General features: G+C 43.2%; 1 protein-coding gene across 6 annotated transcripts in view; it reads left to right on the plus strand.

The window, feature by feature from the left end:
- Nucleotides 1–22,687, plus strand: part of Tecpr2 (tectonin beta-propeller repeat containing 2) — an 88,379-nt gene that overhangs the window by 5,857 nt on the left and 59,835 nt on the right. For 2 of the 6 annotated variants that reach the window (XM_021645051.2, XM_021645049.2), the window contains exons 2-5: nucleotides 3,256–3,323; nucleotides 3,902–4,189; nucleotides 21,306–21,434; nucleotides 22,085–22,216. In XM_021645051.2, coding sequence (XP_021500726.1) covers nucleotides 3,971–4,189; nucleotides 21,306–21,434; nucleotides 22,085–22,216 — 480 coding nt within the window. In that variant the 5' untranslated portion in view covers nucleotides 3,256–3,323; nucleotides 3,902–3,970. Of the gene's footprint in view, nucleotides 1–3,255; nucleotides 3,324–3,901; nucleotides 4,190–21,305; nucleotides 21,435–22,084; nucleotides 22,217–22,687 lie in introns of those variants that run through there. The other 4 variants (XM_021645050.2, XM_021645048.2, XM_060388200.1 and 1 more) reach the window with 3 other exon arrangements.

Raw genomic sequence — 22,687 nt, forward strand, 5'->3', positions numbered from 1 at the left:
AGACCCTCCTCTGGCTTCTGATGCCACCTGTACATGCATGTGTGTGCACATGTGTATATACAGGTACGCATATAATTTCAAAAGGGGGCTAGAGGGATGGCTCAGCAGTTAAAAGCACTTGATGCCCTTGCAGAGTACTTGGGTTTGATTCCCTGCATATGGTGGCTTACAGTTGCCTGTTACTTCAGTTCCAGAGGATCCAGTGCTCACTTCTGGCCTCTGGAGGTACCAGCTACACAAATGGTACACAGACACACATGCAGCAAAACATCCATACCAATGATAATAATAATTTTAAAATATCTTTAAAAATTGCTTCCAAGAATATGCTTGGATATGTATCTCTGCTGTTTGTAATGGTAAAATCAAATAGTTGAAAAAGAATTTTAGTTGTGTTCTTTGCTTTTTTTTTTGTGTGTGTGTGTGTGTGTCCACTATGTAGCCTAGGCTGGCCTGAAGCTCCCTTTGTAGTCTCCACTGGCCTCCAAGTGGGAAGCCTCACAAGTGCTGGGCTGTCATACCTGTCAGGGTTACTATTACTTTGTCTTTAGTGCCCTGTGGCCTTACGGTGGTCTACCTGATTTGAAAGGAGATAGCCAGTGGCTAACTGGCCTTGATGCCATTTGCACTTGATCACTGGATCCTGTGGATCTTGCCCACTTTTCTAGGGCACTTGTCTGTCTGAATAGGCATCTCCTAGTCACAGCTGTGTGGTCCTTGAAAGGCTATACATTTGTCATCTGCTGGCATTTGGACAGTTGAGTTCTCATAGGTTAGGTTTCTGTTGTTCTAGTTTCGTGGTTTGGACAGATTTCTGAACCTTCCAGAGCTTTGGCTTCTGGTAAAAGAATATGTTTCATTAAGATCCCTAACGATCAACAACACAGTCACAATTGTTATTATTAGTTACTTTCAGGATGTTTTTCTCCACCATGGACTTTTACTGCAACTCTCAAATGAAGAATCTAAAGATTCTGGAATATACATACAAACATAATACATACATATACACATACTTATTATATACATATGAATTTTCCCAGCCTTGAGCAAAAGATATTTTGATCCTGTTCCATTCTTACCACCCATTCTTTCCTTATCTATTATCCTGTTTCCTTATTCATTCTTCTGTCCACCCCCCCCCCTTTTTTTTTTGAGACAGGTTTTCTCTGTGTAATAAGAGCCCTGGCTGTCCTGGACTCACTTTGTAGACCAGGCTGTCCTGGAACCCACAGAGATCTGCCTGCCTCTGCCTATCAAGTCCTGGGATCAAGGGTGTATGCCACCATGCCCAGTGTCCTTTTCTAGATGCTTTCTAGGCACTGATCCTCGAGGGGTAAAGGGAGGCATTGGCTCTGCTCTCATGGGCTTATAGACCTGTTTGTGTCTATGCATGCTTACATGCTCAGAAAATCAAGAGGATATGTAGACAAAGCAAAGCAGGTAGCATGATAGGAGTGCTGTGCTGGGGTGGGTGGTTAGGCAAGACCTTGTATAGGAGGACATTTTAGCAGCCTTTACCCGTTTGGTAAGGCCTTTCTTTGTGGCAAAGCTGAGTGGCATCTCAGGTAAGAATGGGTTTGCTGGACCTAATTAGAAGAGGACTAAGGACTCATTCACTCAAGCATGTTGTAATAGAAAACGCACAGTTCAAAGTAGCAGTGAACCGAGCATCCCAAGAAGTTACTAAGCAGGGCTCAGAAGGCCACGTGGAATCTGTGCTGGCTGATTTTAAGTCATCTTGACACAAGCTATAGTTTTTAGAGAGGAGGGCACCTCAATTGAGAAAATGCCTCCGTAAGATTGGGCTGTACACAGTCCTGTAGGGCACTACATTTCTTTGTGATTGATGGGAGAGGGCTTTGCATATTGGGGGTGGTGCCACCCCTGGGCTTGTGGTCCTGGGTTCTATATGAAAGCAAGCTGAAAGCCAGGCATGGTGGCACACAGCTGTAATCCCAGCACTTGGGGAGCCAGGGGCAAGTGGATCTCTGAGTTTGGGGCCAGCCTAGTCTACAAATCAAGTCCAGGACAGCCAAGGTTACACAGAGAAACCCTGTCTCGAAAAACCAAATCAAACAAACAAAAGCAGGCTGAGCAAGCCAGTAAGCAGCCCTCCATGGCCTCTGCATCAGCTCCTGTCTCCAGGTTCCTGCCCTGCCTGGGTTCCTGTCCTGACTTCCTCGGGTGATACACAGCAATGTGGAGCTATGAGCCAAACAAGCCTTTCTCTCCCCCATTTGCTTTTGGCCATGCTGTTTCATCACAGCAATGGTGACAAAACTACGACAACATGAAGGGTACACTGTGCCTCCAGCTTGAATCACATGCCAGGGTGCACCTGTCGGTCATGTCAGAGCTGTGTCAAGGGCTGTGGGCTAAGGTTCAGGCGAGATTCAAGGCTCAGCTCTGTGGTCTCCACTGCGTCTCACTTGAGCGCTTTCTTCTGGAAGTTGGAGAAGAGGCCACCTGTGTGCTAGGGCAGAGTAAGGCATAACTGAGTGAACATTGTTAAACACAGGTGCTGGTGAGGGTAGAGTACCTTGATTTAGTGCGTAGAGGGGCAGGTGGGAGCTGCAGAAGTGACTGGGTTCCAAACACCGAGGTGGCTGTTGGTTATGGGGACCTGCTTTTTCACCAGACATTAACAGGGGAGCTTATTTCTCTAGAGTGAGCTTATTGTTCTAATACAGGCTTTCTTTTGTGTCTTGCTCAGACAGGTGGGCTACATTGCTGGATGTTTTTGGTAGCGTTTTTTCCCAGACCTTTTTTGGAGCAGGGTGGCAAGTGATGTTGAAGCAGAGCTACAGTTTACTAGGAAAAGTTGGAGATTGTTTTGTTTTGTTTTGTTTTGTTTTTGAGAGAGTGTTTTCACTGTATTGCAGGCTGGAACTCACTGTGTAGCCCAGGTTTATTTTGAACTTACAATATTCTTGCTGCTGCTGTCTCCTGAATGCTGATATTACAAGCATTCTTCTACCTATCTAAGAAGACTTAAAATGAACTTAGACATGACCATTGTGAGCATTTAGGCAAGAGAGAGAGCTGCTTAGGAAAAGGATAGTACAGTGCCAAAGGCTTCTCAAGAGAGAGCTGCTCCTGGCCCACTTGAGTTCACACTAAGCCTGCATCTTCTCATGCAAATCCACGGTTCATCCCTATATGTTTGTCTCTTTTCTGTTGCATTGGCCTTTCTGGCTAGATCATAAGCTCCTTGAAAAGAGTTACGCTTTATGCTCTTCTGTTTTACCCCAGTGTTGACTGTAACATCGGTGGTGGGAGCTAGTCCTAATTGAAGTACATTTGGAGTTAAAATGCTGAAGGTACCTTAGTCCTCACTTTCTTTTTTTGCTTAAGCTCCAGCTAGAATTTCTTTTTTTTAAATTTATTTTCATTATTATTTTATTAGTATTTCCTATGTATGGGTTTTGCCTGCATGTAAGCCTGCACCATGTGCATGCTTTGCCCACAGAGGCCAAAAGAGAGCTTTGATGCCCTGGAACTGGAGTTACAGATGAGTGTGAGCCAAGTTGAGGGTGCTGAGTATTGAACCTGAGTCCTGGAAGAACAGCCAGTGCTCTTAACCACTGAGCCATCTCTGTCACCCCAGTTTCTTTTAAAGTATGTGATGTGCCTGCATGTGAGTGTGGTGTGGGTGGTGGCCAGAAGAGGGCATGAGATCCTGTGAGCTAGAGTTACAGGAGGTCGTGGGCTGTCTCACATGGGAACCAAACTTGTCTACTCTGCAAGAGCATTATCATGCTTTTAGCCAGTAAGCTGTCTCTTCAACCCCTCCATCTGTAATTCTTGCCTGCCTGAAAATACTGTGTTCCCACTGCTAAACATTACTACTTTTTGGCATGACTAGGCATTGAAAGAGTTACAATACTGTGTTCTGTAGCCTGCAGGTTTCCCTAGATGACGAATAAACATTCCTTCTGTCTGAAGAACATCTGTGGAAATCTCAACCATGGCATCGCTGTCAGAGCCTGTGACGTTCCGAGAATTTTGCCCTTTGTACTATCTCCTCAACGCCATTCCCACAAAGATCCAGAGGGGCTTCCGCTCTATTGTGGTCTACCTCACAGCCCTGGACACCAACGGGGACTACATTGCCGTGGGCAGCAGCATCGGCATGCTCTACTTGTACTGCCGACACCTCAACCAGATGAAGAAGTACAACTTTGAAGTAAGTCTTGCTTTTCTTTGCATCTGAGTGTGTACCAGCTGCAGCTGCTATTTCACCTGTTGGTGCTCTAACTGGTCAACACAGGGTACTTGACCTTTGACCTTTAGGCTCTGGCTTCATACTTCTCTCAACCGGCTGAGTAGTAAGTAACTAAATGTTGCTGGTTTTCTTCCCCATCTCTCTATCCAGAAATCTCTCATCTCTTAAAAATAACATTTAAAAACTACCAGTTATGGGCTAGAGAGATGGCCTAGTGGTTAAGAGCACCATCTGCCCTTCCAAAGGACCTGGGTTCAATTCCCAGTTAGCACATGGCAGCTTACGACTATGTGTAACTCCAACTCCAAGGGATCTGACACCTTCACACTAAAACACATAGAATAAAATTAGATAATTTTTTTTAATTACCAATTACTAGCAGACTTTGTTTGCTCTTTGTTTCTTAGTATCTTGACTGATCTCTATCCTCTTGAGATTATTCTGAAAAGGATTTATGGTCATCGTTGACATATTCCCAGATTATGCATATCTTAGATAAGGGGACTTCTACATACGTAGCTCCTGATCTTCACATGTCAACTCTGAGTGCTGTAGGTCTGGATGGGGATGTGGAAGGCCTGTTATGGCAGGCTGGCACCATTTAATCAGCATCTGTATCCTACTAAATGTATAGCTTTATTTGTTTGTTTTGAGACAGGATTTATTTGTATAACCACCTGGCTGTCTTGGAACTCCTGTAGATCAGGCTGGCTTCCCAAGTGCTGGGATTATAGGCAAGTGTGCCACTACACCTGGTCATAGCTTTAATCCTAAAAACTAAAACCAAACCAAAACAAAAATACTCTGTATGTAGCCCAGGCTAGCGCCTAGAACTCAGGACTCAGTCTTAACAAGATTTCAGACACTTGAGGTGAATATGTAGCTTTAATGACACTGAGTTTATTACCAAGTAGCCTTGTGGCTCTCTGTGTTTGGTGGGCTTTTATGGACTAAGACAAGGATTTTGTGTTTAGAATATAAAACGTGTGTTTTAATCAACATAAGTATTACAATTTTGATTTAGAATTAGTTGTTTTTTGAGACAGTGTTTCTCTGTGTAGTCCTGGTTGTCCTGGAACTTACAGAGATCCATCTATCTGCCTCTGCCTCCTGAGTGCTGAGATTAAAGACGTGCCACCACTGCTCAGACAAAAATTAGTTTTTTAAAACTAACTTAAATGAATCTCTGCTTTTATAAATTTTTGTCTTTTTTTTTTTTTTTTTTTTCCAGAGCTGAGGACCGAACCCAGGGCCTTGCGCTTGCTAGGCAAGCACTCTACCACTGAGCTAAATCCCCAACCCTGCTTTTATAAATTTTTAAAAAATTTTAAATTACATTTATTTATTAACTTACTTATTTATTTGTATGTGTGTATGTGTGTGTGCGCGAGTGTGGAGGCCAGAGAACAGTGCCGGAGTCAGTTCTCTCTCCCCGTGGGTCCAGGGTATTGATTTCATGTTATCAGACTTGGTGAAAAGCCCCATTAGCTGTGGTGCTACCTCACCAGCAGCTCCTTTTTCTGGGGTGCTGAGATTAAACCCAGGGCCTTGTGCATGCTAGCAAGCACTGTACTGCTGAGCTATATCTCTAGGTTTCTGTGTTTATTTAAAAATAACAAAAATGACTAGCATTCATGTGACCCCTGCTATGGCAGGCACTATTAATAAACCCTACATCCACAAACTCATTTTATTGTCACAAGCCCTGTGAGGTAGATGCAGTTATCATTTACATTGGTTAGGGGGACACTGACGCACAGAACGCGTAAGTAAGTCATCTGCAGTTGGGCACTCAGTAAATGGCAGCACTAGCGTTTGAACTGGACTGAGTATCTAGTCTGTGTGAATCATCTTGTTTGAGATTGGGGATATAGCTCAGCAGTGGAGTGCTTGCCCAGCAGGTGCCTCAGCCATTGGATTCAGCCCTCAGCACTGAAACTACAACACAAAAACTGTGGGGCTAGAGAGTTGGCTTAGCAGCTAAGACCTTTTGTCGAGGGTCAGGGTTTGGTTTACACCACCCACATCATGGCGCACAACCATCTCTAATAGTTCCAGGAATCTGATGCTTTCTTCTGAACTCCCAGGGAAACCAGGCACACACATGGCACACATATGGACATGTAGGAAAACACGTATACACATATACGTTAAATAGCTTAAAAATTGCTATTCTTGTTTTTAGATATGTAGGTAAGTAGGTAGGCAGTTAGGCAGTTCAAGATACCATCTTGATGTAGCCCAGCCTGGACTGGAATTCATGCTGTAGCTTAAACTGGCCTCAAACCTGAACCTGTGACCCTCCTACATCAACCTCTTCAAGTCTGGGATTGTTGGCAAGCACCACCATGCCCATCTCCTATTACTATTTTTTTTTTTTTATTATATTTTACAGGTTTGACAGCTCAAGTTCTTAAAACATTGAAGATCATTATAATTAGTCTTTAAACTGTAATTACAAATTTAATATATCAAAAATTTCTCACATCTTCACACACTTAACAAGGAAGACTTATGAATGAAAAATGAACCCTAGATAAATTGAAGGAGTTATTGTCAGAGATCTAAGAACCAAACTGGTAAGGATAAGAAAAACTCTTAGGCTGGGTGTGGTGGTACATGCCTATAATAGCAGCACAGGTAAGGCAGAAGCAGGCGGATCTCTGAACTCGAGGCCAGCCTGGTCTACATAGTGAGGCCCAGGGCAGCCAGGCCTATGTAGAGAGACCCTGTCTCAAACAGAACAAACAAAACAGAAAGAAGAACTCTAAGATAACTAGAAAAATGGTAACCTATTACCTGTAGGGATGGTGGTTTGAATGACTGCAGAAGACAGTACCACATATTCTGAAAGAACTACCAGCTGGGGATGGGAGTACACACTTGTTGTCTCTGATACTTGAGAGAATATGGTAACAGGATCACTTGAGTCTTTAAGTTTAAGACCAAACACAGCGAGACCTCTCTTTCTCTTTAATTTTTTTCAAATAGGTTTTTTTTTTTGTGTGTGTGTGTAGCCTTGGCTGTCCTTGACTTGATTTGTAGACCAAGCTGGCCTTGAACTCAAAGAGATCTGCCTGTCCCTGCCTCCCGGAGTGCTGGGATTACAGGCATGTGCCACCACACTTGGCTAAGACCTCTCTCAAACAAAACTTCCAAGGACTGCCCAGCCTTCAAAGTGCCTATTACAAGTCAGGTGGAGCTGGGCATCATGGCTCACACCTGGGATGCCAGCGCTTGAGAACCTAGACAGGCAGATTGCTGTGAGTTTTTTAATCTCAGCTACAAAGTGAGACTCTCAAAAAACAAACAAAACAACAACAACAACAAAAAGTTAAATCCAGGTGGTTAAAAGCCTGTGATACTAGCACTTGAGGAGGCTGAGGTAGGAGGATTATAAATTTGAGGCCAACTAGGTCTACATAGCAAGTTCCAGGCCAGCCGGGGTTACCCAGCAAGATCTTGTCTAAAATAGAGAGATAGAGAGATAGATAGAAGAGGAGAAGGAAAAAGAGGCGTGAAAAACTAAGCATTCTTAGATGAAGGAGAACAGAACAGTGATTGTCAATATCTGCTCTGAAGTTTTTGTTTAAGGAAATTCTTCACACAGAGAGAACACAGCATCAGGAATGAATGAAAAGTTATAGGAAATTCTTAGAGAAATAAAAACTTATTATTTGTGCCCTTTAATTTATACTTGACAGTTGAAAGCAGGAAGCATACCTGTTGAGTTTTCATTGTGTGTAGATGTTCATATGAGAGACATTATAACATGAGTAGGATGCTCTATGGGCTAAGGTTCATAGAGTCTATATACAGAGGTGAACTCTGAAAGTATATGAGTTAGGGATACAGCACAGTGGTATAGAGCACATGCTTAACATGTATAAGATCCTGGGTTTGGTTCTCTCTTTTACACACACACACACACACACACACACACACACAGAAATATGTATGTACTGTAACCTCTTGAGCAACAGTTTAAAAAAATCTACATATACCAGTAGTTATATTAAGTACAAATGATTCAAATACATCTAAAAGACATAAATTGTCAGATGATGAAAGCCAGGTGCAAAAGCATGTGTCTGTTACCTCAGTGTGTGTGTGTGTGTGTGTGTGTGTGTGTGTGTGTGTGCGCGTGTGTGCGCGTGCACGTATGTGATCCCTGAAGCCTATTGGTCAGCAGCTACCCAAATTGATGAGGTTCACTTTAGTGAGAAACCTTGCTGAAAACAAAGATGATGAGCTGTCAAAATGGCTCATCAGGTAATCAGGTAAAGGCATTTGTTACTTGGAACTTGTGTAGTGGAAGGAGAGATCTAGTTTCCACAAGTTGTCCTTGGACCTCCATGTGTGTACCATGGGATGTGCTCACACACACACACACACACACACACACACTAAATAAGTAAATGGAAAACTTTTAATTTAAAGGTATATTTATTACATATACAATGTTCTGTCTGCATGTACACCTGCATGCCACAAGAGGGCACCAGATCTCATGATAGATGGTTGTGAACCACCATGAGGTTGTTGGGAATTGAACTCAGGACCCCTGGAAGAGCAGCCAGTGTTTTTAACTTCTGGGCCATCTCTCCATCCCCAAAACTTAAAAAAAGATTTATTTATTATGTATATACAGTATTCTGCCTGCATGTATGCCTACACACCAGAAGAGGGCACCAACCAAAACTTTTTTTTTTTTTTAAAGCAACTGAGGAAAGACCCAAGGTCTCTGAACCTTTGAATGCATGCACACACACAAATGCATATGCATATCCATGAGCACACATTTATACTAACAGGTACATACACCACACGCAACACATACATACCATTTTATACAAACAAAAAGGATTTGTCTTAAATTTAATTAAAATGTAATGATGTAAGAAAGTTAAAGTAAAAAGATAGGTCTGGGGAGATAGCTTAGTGGGTAGAGTATTTACTGAATAAGGGGGAGGATCTGAATTGGTCCACAGCAGTACACACACACGAGAGAAGAAAGCCTCTAACTCCAGCATTGAGGGGCAGAGATAGAGGGATCCTGGAGGCTTGCCAGTTAATGTAGCTGAAAAGGTGAGCTCCAGGTTCAGCTGGAGATCTTGTCTTAGAAAATAAGTTAAAGAGTGTGCTGGCTAGTTTCATGTCAACTTCATATAAGCTAGAGTCATTCTGAAAGAAGGAGCCTCAGCTGAGCAAATGCACTTATTAGATTGGCCTGTGGGTAAGCTTGTGGTACATTTTTTGATTGGTGTTGGCCCCAGTTCACTGTGGGCAGTGCCACCTATTGGGTAGTAGTCCTAGGCACAATAAGAAAGTGGACTGAGGGCTGGAGACATGGCTCAGAGGTTATGAGCACTGGCTGTTCTTTCAAAGGTCCTGAGTTCAATTCCCAGCAACAACATGGTGGCTCATAAACATCTGTAATAAGATGTGCTGTTCTCTTCTGGCCTGCAGACGCCCATATAGGAAGAAGGCTATATAAATAATAAATAAATCCTAAAAACAAAAAAGAAAGTGAACTGATTAAGTGCTCTTCCATGGCTTCTGCATCAGTCCTGTCTCCAGGTTCCTGCCTTGTTTACCTACCCTGGCTTTCTTCCATGATGGACTGTAATAGGGATATGTGAGCTGAAATAAATCCTTTTCTTCCCAAGGTCATGATGCTTAATTACAACAGTAGAAACCCTAAGACAGAGGATGATCGAAGCAGATATAATGAGTTCCAGTTCAGCCAGGGTTTTATATAGCAAGACCCTGAATTTTTTAAAATTTATTTTATTATTATTTTTTTTTTATGTGCATTGGTGTTTTGCCTGTATGTGTCTGTGTGAGGTTATCAGATCCCCTGGAACTGGAGTTACAGTTGTTAGCTGCCATGTGGGTGCTGGGAATTGAACTCAGGTCCTCTGGAAGAGAAGCCAGTATTCTTAACCCCTGAGCCATCTCTCCAGCCCTCAAGACCCTGGTTTAAAAAAAAAAAGAGAAAAGGTGGAATCTGGGCACTGTGGTGGTGGCACATGCCTCTAATTTCAGCATATGAGAGGTGGAAGTATCAGGATCAGAATTCAAGGCCAGCTTTGACTACATAGCAAGTTTCAGGCTTGCCTGAGGTATGTGAAACCTTGTTTCAGCAAGAAAAACCGAGTGAAGATACATCATGTAAGTGCTAACCAGTAGAAAGAAGAGATGTGTTAATATCAAGATTGTCTTCTAAGCAAAGAGATAACTAGGGTAAAAGGAGATGTTAAATAATGATAACATAGTTGATTGTCAAAGAAGACAGGAGTCTTAAGTGTGTCTGTCCCTAATCACAGCTTCACCATATATGAAGGAAGAAACAGAACAAGTCAGTATTTACAAAAGACCTTGAGTCTCTCAGTAATAAAAGTAGGAGCTAGAAAAATGAGACTATAGAAGAACTAAGCACTCATTGTCAGCCAGCTTCACCTAATTGACATCTATAGAGCTGCATACACAGCAAAACAAACAGAATCTCATTCTGCAGTCTTGGCTAGTCTAAAACTCAACTGTGTAGACCAGGCTGGCCTTGAGCTCACAGAAGTCAGCCTGCCTCTGCCTTCAAGTGCTTGAATTAGGGCAATAGCACCATTCCAACTGGATATACATTGTTTACAAATACATTTGGGACATTCACCAAGATTATGAAATGTGCCTCCACAAGTTTAAGTTGGACTGCACCTATTGCTTTTTCATTTAAATATAACTTACACAAAGTATACAACTTGATACATACCCCCCCCCAGGTAATCACCTAGGTCAGATAAAGAGCACCTAGACAGAGGCCATAAGAGACCATCAGTCAGTCATCTTCCTGTCTCTCTTGCTCTGTTGCCGCACTGGTCTCTTACTGAGCCAGGCACTTGCCAATCTGCCTAGGCTAGCTGACCATTGAAGTCCCAGATTCCATCTGTCTCAGTCCCCCAATGCTGGGGTTACAGGGACATACAAACATACCTGCATTTTTTAATGTGGGTGCTAGGGACTTAAACTCAGGTCTTCATGCTTGTCTTGTAAAATGAAATTATGTTCTTAAAGAAGGAAGCAGACCTTTAAGATAGTGAATATAGCTAGTGTGTGCTTTTGACATTAGTGCCTTTGGTATCCAGCCCTTCTGCATTGAGTGGGGGGGAGCAAATGGAAACACAAGAATTTTTTTTCCTACTTACTACCAAAAAGCATGAAGAAAATGTTACAAGGTGCTAATAACAAGTACAAATATGTTATAAATTTGTTGGATACATGGCTAGGATATGTATAAGCACTGACTAAACAGATGAGGACAGACCAGAGTTTCTTAGATTTGACCCTAAGTATATGATGTCTCTTTGCTTAGTCTTAAGCTTGTTGCAGTTTCATCAACTTGCCTTCAGGCAGAAGCATGGCGTGATACCCAAAGGACATTCCCAGCTCTCAGTCCCACAATGTCTCCATATTTGTTTTCCCAGTAAATTCAGTCAGCAGGTATCTTTGGAGTCAGTATTCTCTCTCATGTCAGGTCCTAGGGCTGTGTAGAGAACACTGTGGGCAGTATCTGCCTTTGTGGAAGAACTTCGAGCTTCAAAAACAAACAAACAAAAGAAACTGGGCGTGGTGGCACACACCTGTAATCCTAGCACTCTGGGAGGCAGAGGCATGTGGATCTCTGAGTTCCAGGCCAGCCTGGTCTACAAAAAGAGTCCAGGACAGCCACGTCTATACAGAGAAACCCTGTCTCAAAAAAACAAAACAAAGCAAAAAGTTAGATTTGGGGACTGGGAAGTTGGTAAAGTATTTCCTGAAAAGCATGAGGATCTGAGTTCAGTCCCTAGCATCTATGTGAAAAAGAGATAAATCAAGCAACAAAGCAGAATAAACCAGACAAGAGTTAATGGGTGCCAAGAAAGGTGGTAGCAGTTGGTGGGAGGTTCGGGGAACATGTTGCTGAGAACACGACACTTACAAAGATTTGGTGAGCATGCCCAGCGCACTCTGCGGCTCTTCCTGTAGTGGCCCATGCTAGCAGGGGGAGTGGAAAGGGCCTGGGCCTGCGCATGGCCATCGTGGTTTTTAATTGGAAGAGCCAGGGTTCAGAAAGGGATGAGTGTTTCATTGACTTTAATCTGATTTTGTTTCTAGAATGATGCAGAAGTTTGTCTCTCCATGCAGCTATTGGTGTGCTTGTCTAATGTCTTCTCTTGCCTTTCTCTGTGGATGTAGTCCCTGGATGTGGTGATAGCCCCTGCCTATGGTGTCTGTTCATTGATATGTTGGTAGTATCGAAACCCCCACGTGTCCTTACCATGGATGCTTCAACTCATTGATGGCTAGGTATTTAATTTTAAAATAATTTTAATAGTAAGAAATACATATTAGTTGAAAATGGCGGCTCTTGCCTTTAGTTTCCTGTCTAAGACAGGAAGATTGATATGTGTTTAAAGCCACTGTGGGCAAGGTCTGAGGGGGCCTGGTTTATCTGTCTTGATTCATTCTCATATTGGATTCCCTTGAACTGGAGTTATAGATGGTTGTGAGCTGCCTTGTGGGTGCTGAGAAATGAACCCAGGTTTTCTGGAAGAGCATCCAGTGTTCTTAACCTCTGAGACATCTCTCATTCCCCTAGTTCAGTTTAGTCTGAAATTTATGTATGAGTGCCCATGTGAAACTTATTTTTCTTTTTCAGAGAGGGTCTTAAGTAGATTCAATGTGCAGTCAAGGGTATCTTAACTTCTGATCCTCCTTCCTGTACCTGCCAATTGCTGGGATCACAGCTACATGCCACTGTACCTGGCTTATGTGCTTCTGGGGAGCAGACCTAGTTCTCTGTGTGTGTCAAGTAAGCACTCTACCACTTGAGCTGTATCCTTAGCCCTGATCTCCCTCCACACATTTGTTTTGTTATTCTTCTTCTCCTTTTTTTTTTTTTTAATAGTTTGATTTTGGTTTTGTTCTTGCTTCTTTTTTTTTTTTTTTTTTTTTCCTTTTTTCCTTTTCCCTGAGACAGGGTTTCTCTGCTTTGTAGCTTTGGCTGTCCTGGACTTGCTTTGTGAACCAGGCTGTCCAGATAGCTGCCTGCCTCTACCTCCCCAAGTGCTGGAGTTACAGGCATATACCACTGTGCCCAGCGTTGACTTTTTTTTTTTTTTAATTCTTTATTTCTTTTTTGTTTGGTTTGATTTTCTTTTGTTTTGTTTTAAGACAGGGTTTCTCTGTGTAGCCCTGGCTGTCCTGGAACTCGATCTGTAGATTGAATTTACAGAGATCCATCTGCCTCTGCCTCCTGAGTGCTGGGATTAAAGTGGTGTACACCACCACGGCCCAGCCCCATATTTGTTTTTCATGGAAATTAACAAGTTGATTTTAAAGGAGGTGAAACTATAATGACTAAATTGCACATTGGTGCAAAAGAGCCAGATAGGAGACAGTGATCTCCTGGGAGACAAATTCACGAGACTTCAGTAACTAAGTCAGAGTAGCATTAGCACAAACAAGGGCCGATGCACAGATCACCCACATAGAGCCAAGTGGCGGGACAACTGTAATATATGTGTGCACTGGAGTCACTGGACAGATTAGGGCTGGGGTCACCTGTCTGAAATGTTTGAGACCAAAATTGAGTCCACTTTTTATTACTTAGTGAAGGACTGATTTTTTAAAATTCATTTTATAGATAGGAGTGCTCTGACATGTGCACCTGCATGCCAGAAGAGGGCATCAGACCCCAGTATAGATGGTTGTGGCCACCATGTGGTTGCTGGGAATTGAACTCAGGACCTCTGGAAGAGCAGACAGTGCTCTTAACCTCTGAGCCATGTCTCCATCCCCACACTTTTTTCTTTCTCTCTTTTTCTTTCTCTCTTTTTCTTTCTTTCTTTCTTTCTTTCTTTCTTTCTTTCTTTCTTTCTTTCTTTCTTTCTTTCTTTTTCTTTTTTTCTCTCTTTCTTTTCTTTTTCTCTTTTCTTCCTTCCTTTCTTCCTTCCCTTTCCTCCTTCCTTCCTTCCTTCCTTCCTTCCTTCCTTCCTTCCTTCCTTCCTTTATTGGTTTGTCAAGACAGGGTTCTCAGTGTAGACTTGGTGTTCTAGACTTGCTTTGTAGACCAGGCTGGCCTTAAAAGCAGAGATCCACCTGCTTGTGCCTCCCTGAGTGCTGGGAGTTGTGTGCCACAGTGCTCAGTCTGGTTCTACTTTTCAAGTTTTTGGATTTTGGACTATTTGTCTAGACTTTACTCTTTGAGTGTCCTCAGTCTAAAAATCCAAAACCTGAAATACTCTAAAACCTATCAGACATCATGTTGGCTTTTGGATTGTGCTGGAGTCAGTGCTGGGCAAGATATACTGCAAGATGTTTTCCAGTGAATGGCCTGCAACAATTGGATATGAACATAGAAGGGAAAGGAGACTAGATCCTGCTTCACTTCACACGGTTTTGTCAGCATTTAAGTATTAGGTTTGTGGGGAGTAGCTTGGTGGTGGAGTGCTTGCCTGGCTTGCAAGAGTCACTGAGTTTAGCCCCCAGCAGATAGGGGATTGTTTCCTGTCACTTGACAGCTAGGCTGATGCTGGCTGGCTGTCTCCCTTCCTGAGTCATTTGCCTCCTCCTCTTGTGTATAGCCTCTTCTCTGTCAAGACTGTGTTCTCTCCTTCAGCCCAGGCATCACACCTTGCTACATTTTGTGGTGGAGAGTTAAGGAAGTTGTCAGAGGTAGCAGAAGCCTTTGTACCTCCAGTTCACTAAAAAGTGTGTGAAAACTCTTAACAGTTGTTCTTTGTTAGCATAAAAGGAAAAAGAAGCAATTCTTAAGAATTCGTATCTTATGTGGCCTTCTTAACTATTTCAGAATATTTTGCATTTACTAGGCATTTGATATGCCAGCAGGTTCTGCTGAAGTTTGTTAAGCTTTGGCTCATCACACAAAGCTCATAATGAAAGCTTTGTCCAACCTCACAGTTCTCATGAGCCAGCTCACAAAGAGCACTTTCTCCTGATGTGGTTTTATCCATGTATAAAGGAAAAGCAGCCTGCCACGGTGCCTGAGAAGGTGGGTGGTGCCAGCCTAATGCTTTGGTGTAAGTCCAGAAAACCAGTCCAGACACCTTTCAAATGAAATCTTTGTTTTTGAGACAAGGTCTCACTCTGTTGTTCAGGCTGGCTTTGAACTAACTGCAGTACTGGATCAGCCTCCTGAGTACTGGAATTACCAATTCGAACATTCTTGCCAGGCTTCGTTAACACTTTTTGATAACTATATTTCTGTTTCAGGAGGTTTTGTTTCTTGCCAAAGGACAGCAAAGGCTATACAGAGCAACCCTGTCTTGAAGAAAAAACAAAACAAAACAAAACAAAAAACAACAAAAGAAAAAAGAAACTGTGGCATTTATTAATAATTAAATAATATTAACTCAAGCTTATACATATTTGTCCTCTTCACACACCTAGCAAACTATCTATCAGCAAGATCTTTGAATTCATTCAGAGAAGGCCCAGAGCTGAACTGGAGCTACTCCTAAAGACTGTCATACTTGCATGTGGACCCTGACTTGATTCTGACTTCCTTAGCCCCTCATTTATAACACAAAGATGGCTAAAGCATCTCTCTTCATAGGTAGATTGTAGATTCAGTAATGCGGATACAGTGCTTAGCAAGTTGCCTGACACAGAAAACACACAGTAAAGAAAGTTGCTGAAGCTGGGCATGATGGTTCATGCCTTTTTTTTTTTTTTTTAATTATACTTTATTTACTTTGTATCCCCCCTCCAGTTCCCCCCTCCCCTCCCAACCCCTTTCTTCCTCCCCCTTCTCCACACATTCCACTTTCCAAGTCCACTGGTAGGAGAGGGTTTCTTTTTCTTCCTTCTGATCCTAGTCTGTTAGGTCTCATCAGGAGTGGTTGCATTGTCTTCCTCTGTGGCCTGGTAAGGCTGCTCCCCACTCAGGGGGAGGTGATCAAAGAGCAGGCCAATCAGTTCATGTCAGAAGCAGTCCCTCTTCCCATTACTATGGAACCCACTTGGATACTGAACTGCCTTGGGCTACGTCTGTGCAGGGGTTCTAGGTTATCTCCATGCATGGTACTGGTTCATGCCTTTAAAACCAACGCTCAGGAGGTAGAGGCAGGCAGGGCTTTTATGAGTTCGTGGTCAGCCTGGCCAACATAGTGAGCATGAGTTCTAGGCTAGCCAGGACTACATATAGAGATGTTACCTTAAAAAGAAAGAGAAGAAAAGAAAAAAAGAAGTGTGGTGGTGGTAGCCACAGTGGCTCAGGCCTTTAATCCTGGGTCTTGGGAGGCAAAGATAGGCAGATCTCTGAGTTTGATGCCAGCCTGGTCTACAGATGAGTTTCAGGACAGCCAGGGCTACACAGAGAAACCCTGTCTTGAAAAACAAACAAACAAATAGCTGCTGTCTGTTATATTGCCTTTCCTGTCCCAACAAGTTCTCGATGGAGTTTGCCTTCATTGTGACTTTACTGCTTTGGGGACCCATTTTATTGATGGTTTGCTAGACTTGGCTTTTACTAACTTTGGCCTGAACTATTGCAGCAGACTCAAGCTGGTCTTCCTGCCTAGCCCCACTTCCTTGTTCCTGGCTTCTGCTTCTAGCCATAGTCAAGAAAGACCTGACTGGTAACACTAGCAAGATCAAGAATCTTCAAGGGATCCCTCTGTTTCTTATTGCTTAAGATCCAGATTTGTTAACCTGTATTTGGATTTATTTATAGCCCATGAAAATACCCAAAAACTATGAAGTGCCTTATGAAAGTGAGCCGTTGGTGCCACCCCCAGTTGCTGTAGGCAGCTTTTTTCATGTGCATGTCTCATAGCTAATCTACAGGAGGGCCAGGACTATGGCCTACTTTGGTTAACTATAGGTTCACTTGGTGCCTAGGATATGTAGGGTATTCTTACATATTGGCAGGCTGATTGCTGTAGAAATTACTGTCAGAAATTAAAAGGGTTTATCAGAAGGGGAAACTTCAAGCATGAATACTTCCTGCTATGCCATGATTTTAGTAAACTCACATGAAACTTGAGTCAGTGATAGTTAATAGTATTATTGATCTAAAAACCAAACATGCCAGGAATCAGTTTGTAAATCCTTTTTTGATATAGTGTTTAATTAACTGGACAAACCTGGTTGATACAAGACAAGCATCACCTCTCAGTGGCTCTGTGCTTGTCCACACTGAGAATCAAGTTGGTCTTGACTCTGGGTTGTACTCTTCTGACTTCAGACTTTTGTTTCTATATTATTATTATTTGAGAAATAATGATAAGTTGTCAAAACAACTTTGTCATATTCTCACTCCCTTGGGTTTTTGAGACATGGTCTCTCTGTATAGTCCTGGCTATCCTGGAACTCAACATGTAGATTAGGCTGGCCTCAAACTCACAGTTTGCCCTTTGCTTTTGCCTCCAAGTGCTGGGATTAATGTGCACTACTACTTCTGGCCTTTCGTTCTCTCGGTAAGAGCTCAGTTTATTCATGATTAATTAGCATTTCTTTCATTAGAAATGAGTTCTGTAAATCTTGTTATTTTGAAAATGAATTTAGAAGGGGCTGCAATCAGGATATAAAGTGAATATATATATATATATATATATATATATATATATACACACACATACACATACATACACACACACACACACATATATATTTGAAGGGGGGGAAAAAAAGGAATTTAGAATGGGCCAGGCATGGTGGTGCTGGTGCATGCCTTTAATCCCAGGACTTGGGAGGCAGAGGCAGATGGTCTACAAAGTGGATTCTAGGACAACCAAAGCAGTTTCACAGAAAAACCCTGTGTCAAAACAACAACAACAAAACAAAAACAAAGCAAAATAAAACAAGCACTTAACATGGAAAGGGAGGTTTTGGGGAAGGTGGTGGAGTGGTAGGAGAGCACCAGACCTGCTCTCTCCTTGCTAGAAGTTGCTGGTGCAGAACGTGTCTATTGAAACTGATTTGGAACTCAAGCCTATTCGCTTGTGACTTCTAGAGATAGCTTGATGGTAAAATGTGTAGGTTTTGGTCAATTTTAGTCCTTAGCACAATAGAAGATACCCACGTCTCACCCCTTGCCCTGTGAAAAGCTGGTATGACTTCCAGGGTCTTTATAGAATTGGCTCAGCATTTAAAAGTGTGTACCGCTCTTGCAGAGGACCTGTGTCTGGTTCTCAGCACGACACGAGGTAGCTCATAACCACCTGCAAGTCCAGTTTCAGGGCATCCAAACCCTCTTCTGGCCTTCAAAGTTTTCTGTATTCACATGCGCATACACACCAAACATATACATAAAATTTAAAAGTAAAATCTTTATCTTTTGAAAATACATTTTTTCATACAATATATTCTGATTACGATTTCTCCTTTCTCATGTCCTCCCAAATTCTTCTCACCTACTCATCCAATTCCACACTTTCTTCCTCTCTCTTTAGAAAACAGACAAATAAAATAAAATTTAAAAAACCAGAATAAAACAAAATAAAAAAAGGAAAAGTACAAAAAAGAATATACACAGAGACCCTTACACACCACAAAAACATGAAATTGGAAACCGTAATATACAAACAAAAGACTAATAAGGTAAATTAATTACCAAGCAAGCCAGGCAATGGTGGTGCACATTACTCCCAGCACTCAGGAGGCAGAGGCAGGAGGATCTCTGTGTGTTCAAGGCAGCTGCAAGGGACCACATGGATGTCCCCAAGTTGTGCATAACTGGCACCTCTTCTCACTATATGCAGTGCTCTGGAGCACTGGCCCCATCTCTGCAGAGAACAGGCTCTGTGCCTTGGCCAGGCAGCCTAGTGAAGCTACCCCTTGTGGCAGGGTCTGGGTGAGTTGACCGACTCCACCACTCAGTGGTCAGGAAAGCTGCCCACAGGGCCATGAGCTTGGGAGTGAGGGCTCTGCACCTCAACTGGGCAGTGCAGCAGGGCCAGTCATGGTCGAGGGGGCACAGGTGAGCTAACCCCTAGTGTGAGAGCACAGGAGAGCTGGCCCTGCCACTCATCTGCTGTGAGGTGGCATGGGTATGGGGATGATGCCATCTCCTGCTTTCCCCTTCACCACCTGCAGCAGTTGGGAGAACTGGCCCTGAGGTCCTGAGAGCGGTGAGCTAGCCCTGTCCTTCACTGGCTGCAACACTTGGGAGCAAGGGCCCTGTACCTCATCTGGGCAGCACAGTAAAACTGGCCCTGGTGGAGGGGGTGCAGGTGAGCCAACCTCTGAGGGTGAGAGAGTAGGTCAGCTGGCCCTGCCATTTGTCTGGCATGAGGTGTCATGGGTGAGGGGATAAGGCTACCTACAGTAGGTGGGAGAGCTGGCCCTTTCCCCTTACTGGCTGTAGCACTCAGGAGAGCGGGCTGTGAACCTCTCCCAGGCAACACAGTGTGCCTGGCCCTGATGACGAAAGTACAGGTGAGCCAGTCATGAGGGTGTGAGAGTGTGAGAGCTGGCCTAGCCCTTCATAGGCTTGCAGCGCTTGGGAGAGTGGTCCCTCACACCTTGACTGGGAAGCACAGTGGAGCTGGCTCTGGAGGCATGGTGGAGGTGAGCTGGCCCCAAGGCCATGAGAGGAGAGCTGACGCTGCCCCCTGCTCATGGTGGCCTATTGGGTGGCCTAGCCTGAGCAGTGCATTCTAGTGGTTCAGATAAGGCTGACTAGCTCAGCTGCCACTCAGGCATGTGATTGTCTCATATAAAAATTACAAATAAGTAAGTTCATGCTGTGAATTACAGAATTATAGACATGCACTGTCACACCTGTCTTGAAAGAGATAGTTGTACATTCTTCATAGCATTATTTACAGTGACTAAAGTGAGAAACAAATCTTTGTTTAAAAAATGAGTGAATATGGAACTCATCACGATAGCTGGGTATGGAGGGAGGTGCATCTCTTTGAGTTCGAGGCTAGCATGGTCCACATAGTGGATTCCAGGTCAGCTAGGACTACTGCCTTACAGCTAGTGAAATCATGCCTTAAAACAAAACAAAGACAGGTAGGCAGACAGACAGACAGGGTAATGGAATACCAGTGGCTTAAAAGTGCCAAGAAGGGTATCTGGGAGGAAGGAGGGGAGGGGAGAGAACAAAAAAAAGATGGTAAAGTGATAAGTATGTGTGAAAATGCTCTAAGGAAACTCTTAGCTTTTTGTGACGACTTTGAAGCAATAATTTATTAAAACAGGAGTGAATAAAGCTAGGCATGTGGCAAATGTGCAATAATCCCAGCATGTGGGAAGCTGAAGCAGGAGAATGGGCAGTTTGTTTAAGGTCATCCTAGGTAGTATAGAGAGACCCTGTCTCAAAAATAAGACTATCCATGACAACAAAACAAAAGATTAATGAGTAAGAAAACTGCATATGGCTATGTAGAAGAATGAAATGAAGGAAATTCTGATGGATGTCACAGCATGCTTCGTGATCTTAACGGACACTATGTTAGGTAGCATGTGACAATCAGAAAAAGACAAACAAACAATGAGGCCTTTGGGCTCATGGAGGGCTAAGTCGAATGAAGGTGCCAGGAGCTGGGTGGGAGTGGTTTGGCAGGCGAAGGGGCTTATTGTTTGGTGGTATAAAGTTTCCATTTACAAGATGAAAATGACTCTAGAAATGGAGGATGATGGATGGCTAGATATTACAGGTATACTGTATATCAAAATGTACACAAAATGGTAATAATGGGCTCTGTATATGTTGTTATTATAATAATAATTTTAAAAAGGTGGAATCTTAGAAAGATTTGTCTTTCTAACACATTTCCAGTCAGGAGCTTATGTGCTGCAGCTCAGGAACCTACTTTCATGGTTCCTGCTTTACAGGTGCTTTTTATTTTTCCATTTTAAGTGTCACTTTTTTTGTTGTTGTTTTGTTTTTCAAGACAGGATTTCTCGGTGTAGCCCCAGCTGTAGTCCTGGAGCTCACTCTGTAGACCAGGTTGGCCTTGAACTCACAGAGATTTGCCTGCCTCTGCCTTCCTAGTGCTGGGATTAAAGGCTTGTGCTACCACTGCTCAGCTCACTAATTATTTCTTTGTGATGTGTCTTCATTTAGGGGAAGACAGAGTCTATCACTGTGGTGAAGCTGCTAAGCTGCTTTGATGACCTTGTGGCAGCAGGCACTGCCTCCGGGAGGGTTGCAGTTTTCCAACTTGTGTCTTCATTGCCAGGAAGGAACAAGCAGGTGAGTGCTCAGGTTCTAGCATTGCTTCTCTTCTTGGTCAGTTCCTCATCAGTTTTTAAGATGAGACATCCTTAGAGCTGGGTGTGGTGGTACATGCCTTTGATCCCAGCACTCAGGAGGCAGAGGTAGGAGGATCTCTGTCAGTTCAAGGCCAGCCTGGTCGTCTACATAGTATGATCCTGTCTCAAAAAAATAAAATGAGGGTGTGGGTTTGTTGGGGGGGGGTTCTCATCTGCCTAGAAAGCATATATTCAGCCTGACATTGTACTGTGACATCTTTGTTGTGCTTGGAACATTTGGAATAAAGCACAAATCAGTGGATCTTAATTTTTATTTAATGCCCTTTTGTGTTCTTTCTGTGTGTGTGTGTGTGTTTAGTGCAGCTCATAGGTAGAGGTTGGAAGACAGCTTGGGGGAGTCAGTGTTCTCCTTCTTATCATCTTGGTCCCAGGACGATTCCTGGGTTTGGCAGCAAGTGCTGTTACCCAGTAAGCCATCTTGTTGGCCCATCCATGAGTTTCAAATGTGGATAGACAAAGGGAACCTTGTGCACAGCTCTGTGTGGAAACCAGCTCCTCCCAGAGTAGACATGACATTCAGATAACTGCAGTCACGGCAGCTCTCCTTTCCTTGTCATCTGTTGTCCCTAGCTTCGGAGATTTGATGTCACTGGTGTCCACAAAACCAGCATTACAGCTCTGGCGTGGAGCCCTAATGGGATGAAACTGTTCTCCGGAGATGACAAGGGGAAGATCGTCTACTCCTCTCTAGATCTAGACCAGGTGAGGTGATGTTCAGAGATGTTGGCCATTGCTTTCTTTGATCTGCAGTGCACTGCAGTCTTGCCTACCTTTCAATCTCGTGCTCTCTGCTGCTGTGACTAAAGAGTTGGCCTGCAGAACCAACAGTAAAGATTATACATAATCAGTCAGGCATGGTGGTGCTCCATAATTCCAGCACTTGGAGGCTTAAGCAGGAGGATCCTCAAGAGTTTAAGGCCAGCCTGGACTGTATAGAAGGTGCCAAGAGTTACGTAGTAAAAGTCTATCTCAAAACAAGCAAAGGAACAAATTGTACAAGTTTCTGGGTTACCACATGCTGTCTGAATACATATATGCTGTGTCCAGTGTTGAGTTCAGCTTCTCAAACATGCTTGCTGTTCTCATGGCTGCTGCTTAGTAAAGAGCTGTGACCCTTCCTGATTCCTTGAAACATTATCAGGAAGGATGCAAAACATTTTCCAGTCATGTCAG

The sequence above is a fragment of the Meriones unguiculatus genome, chromosome 7 (genome assembly GCF_030254825.1).
Source record: "Meriones unguiculatus strain TT.TT164.6M chromosome 7, Bangor_MerUng_6.1, whole genome shotgun sequence".
NCBI classification, from domain to species: Eukaryota; Metazoa; Chordata; class Mammalia; order Rodentia; family Muridae; genus Meriones; species Meriones unguiculatus.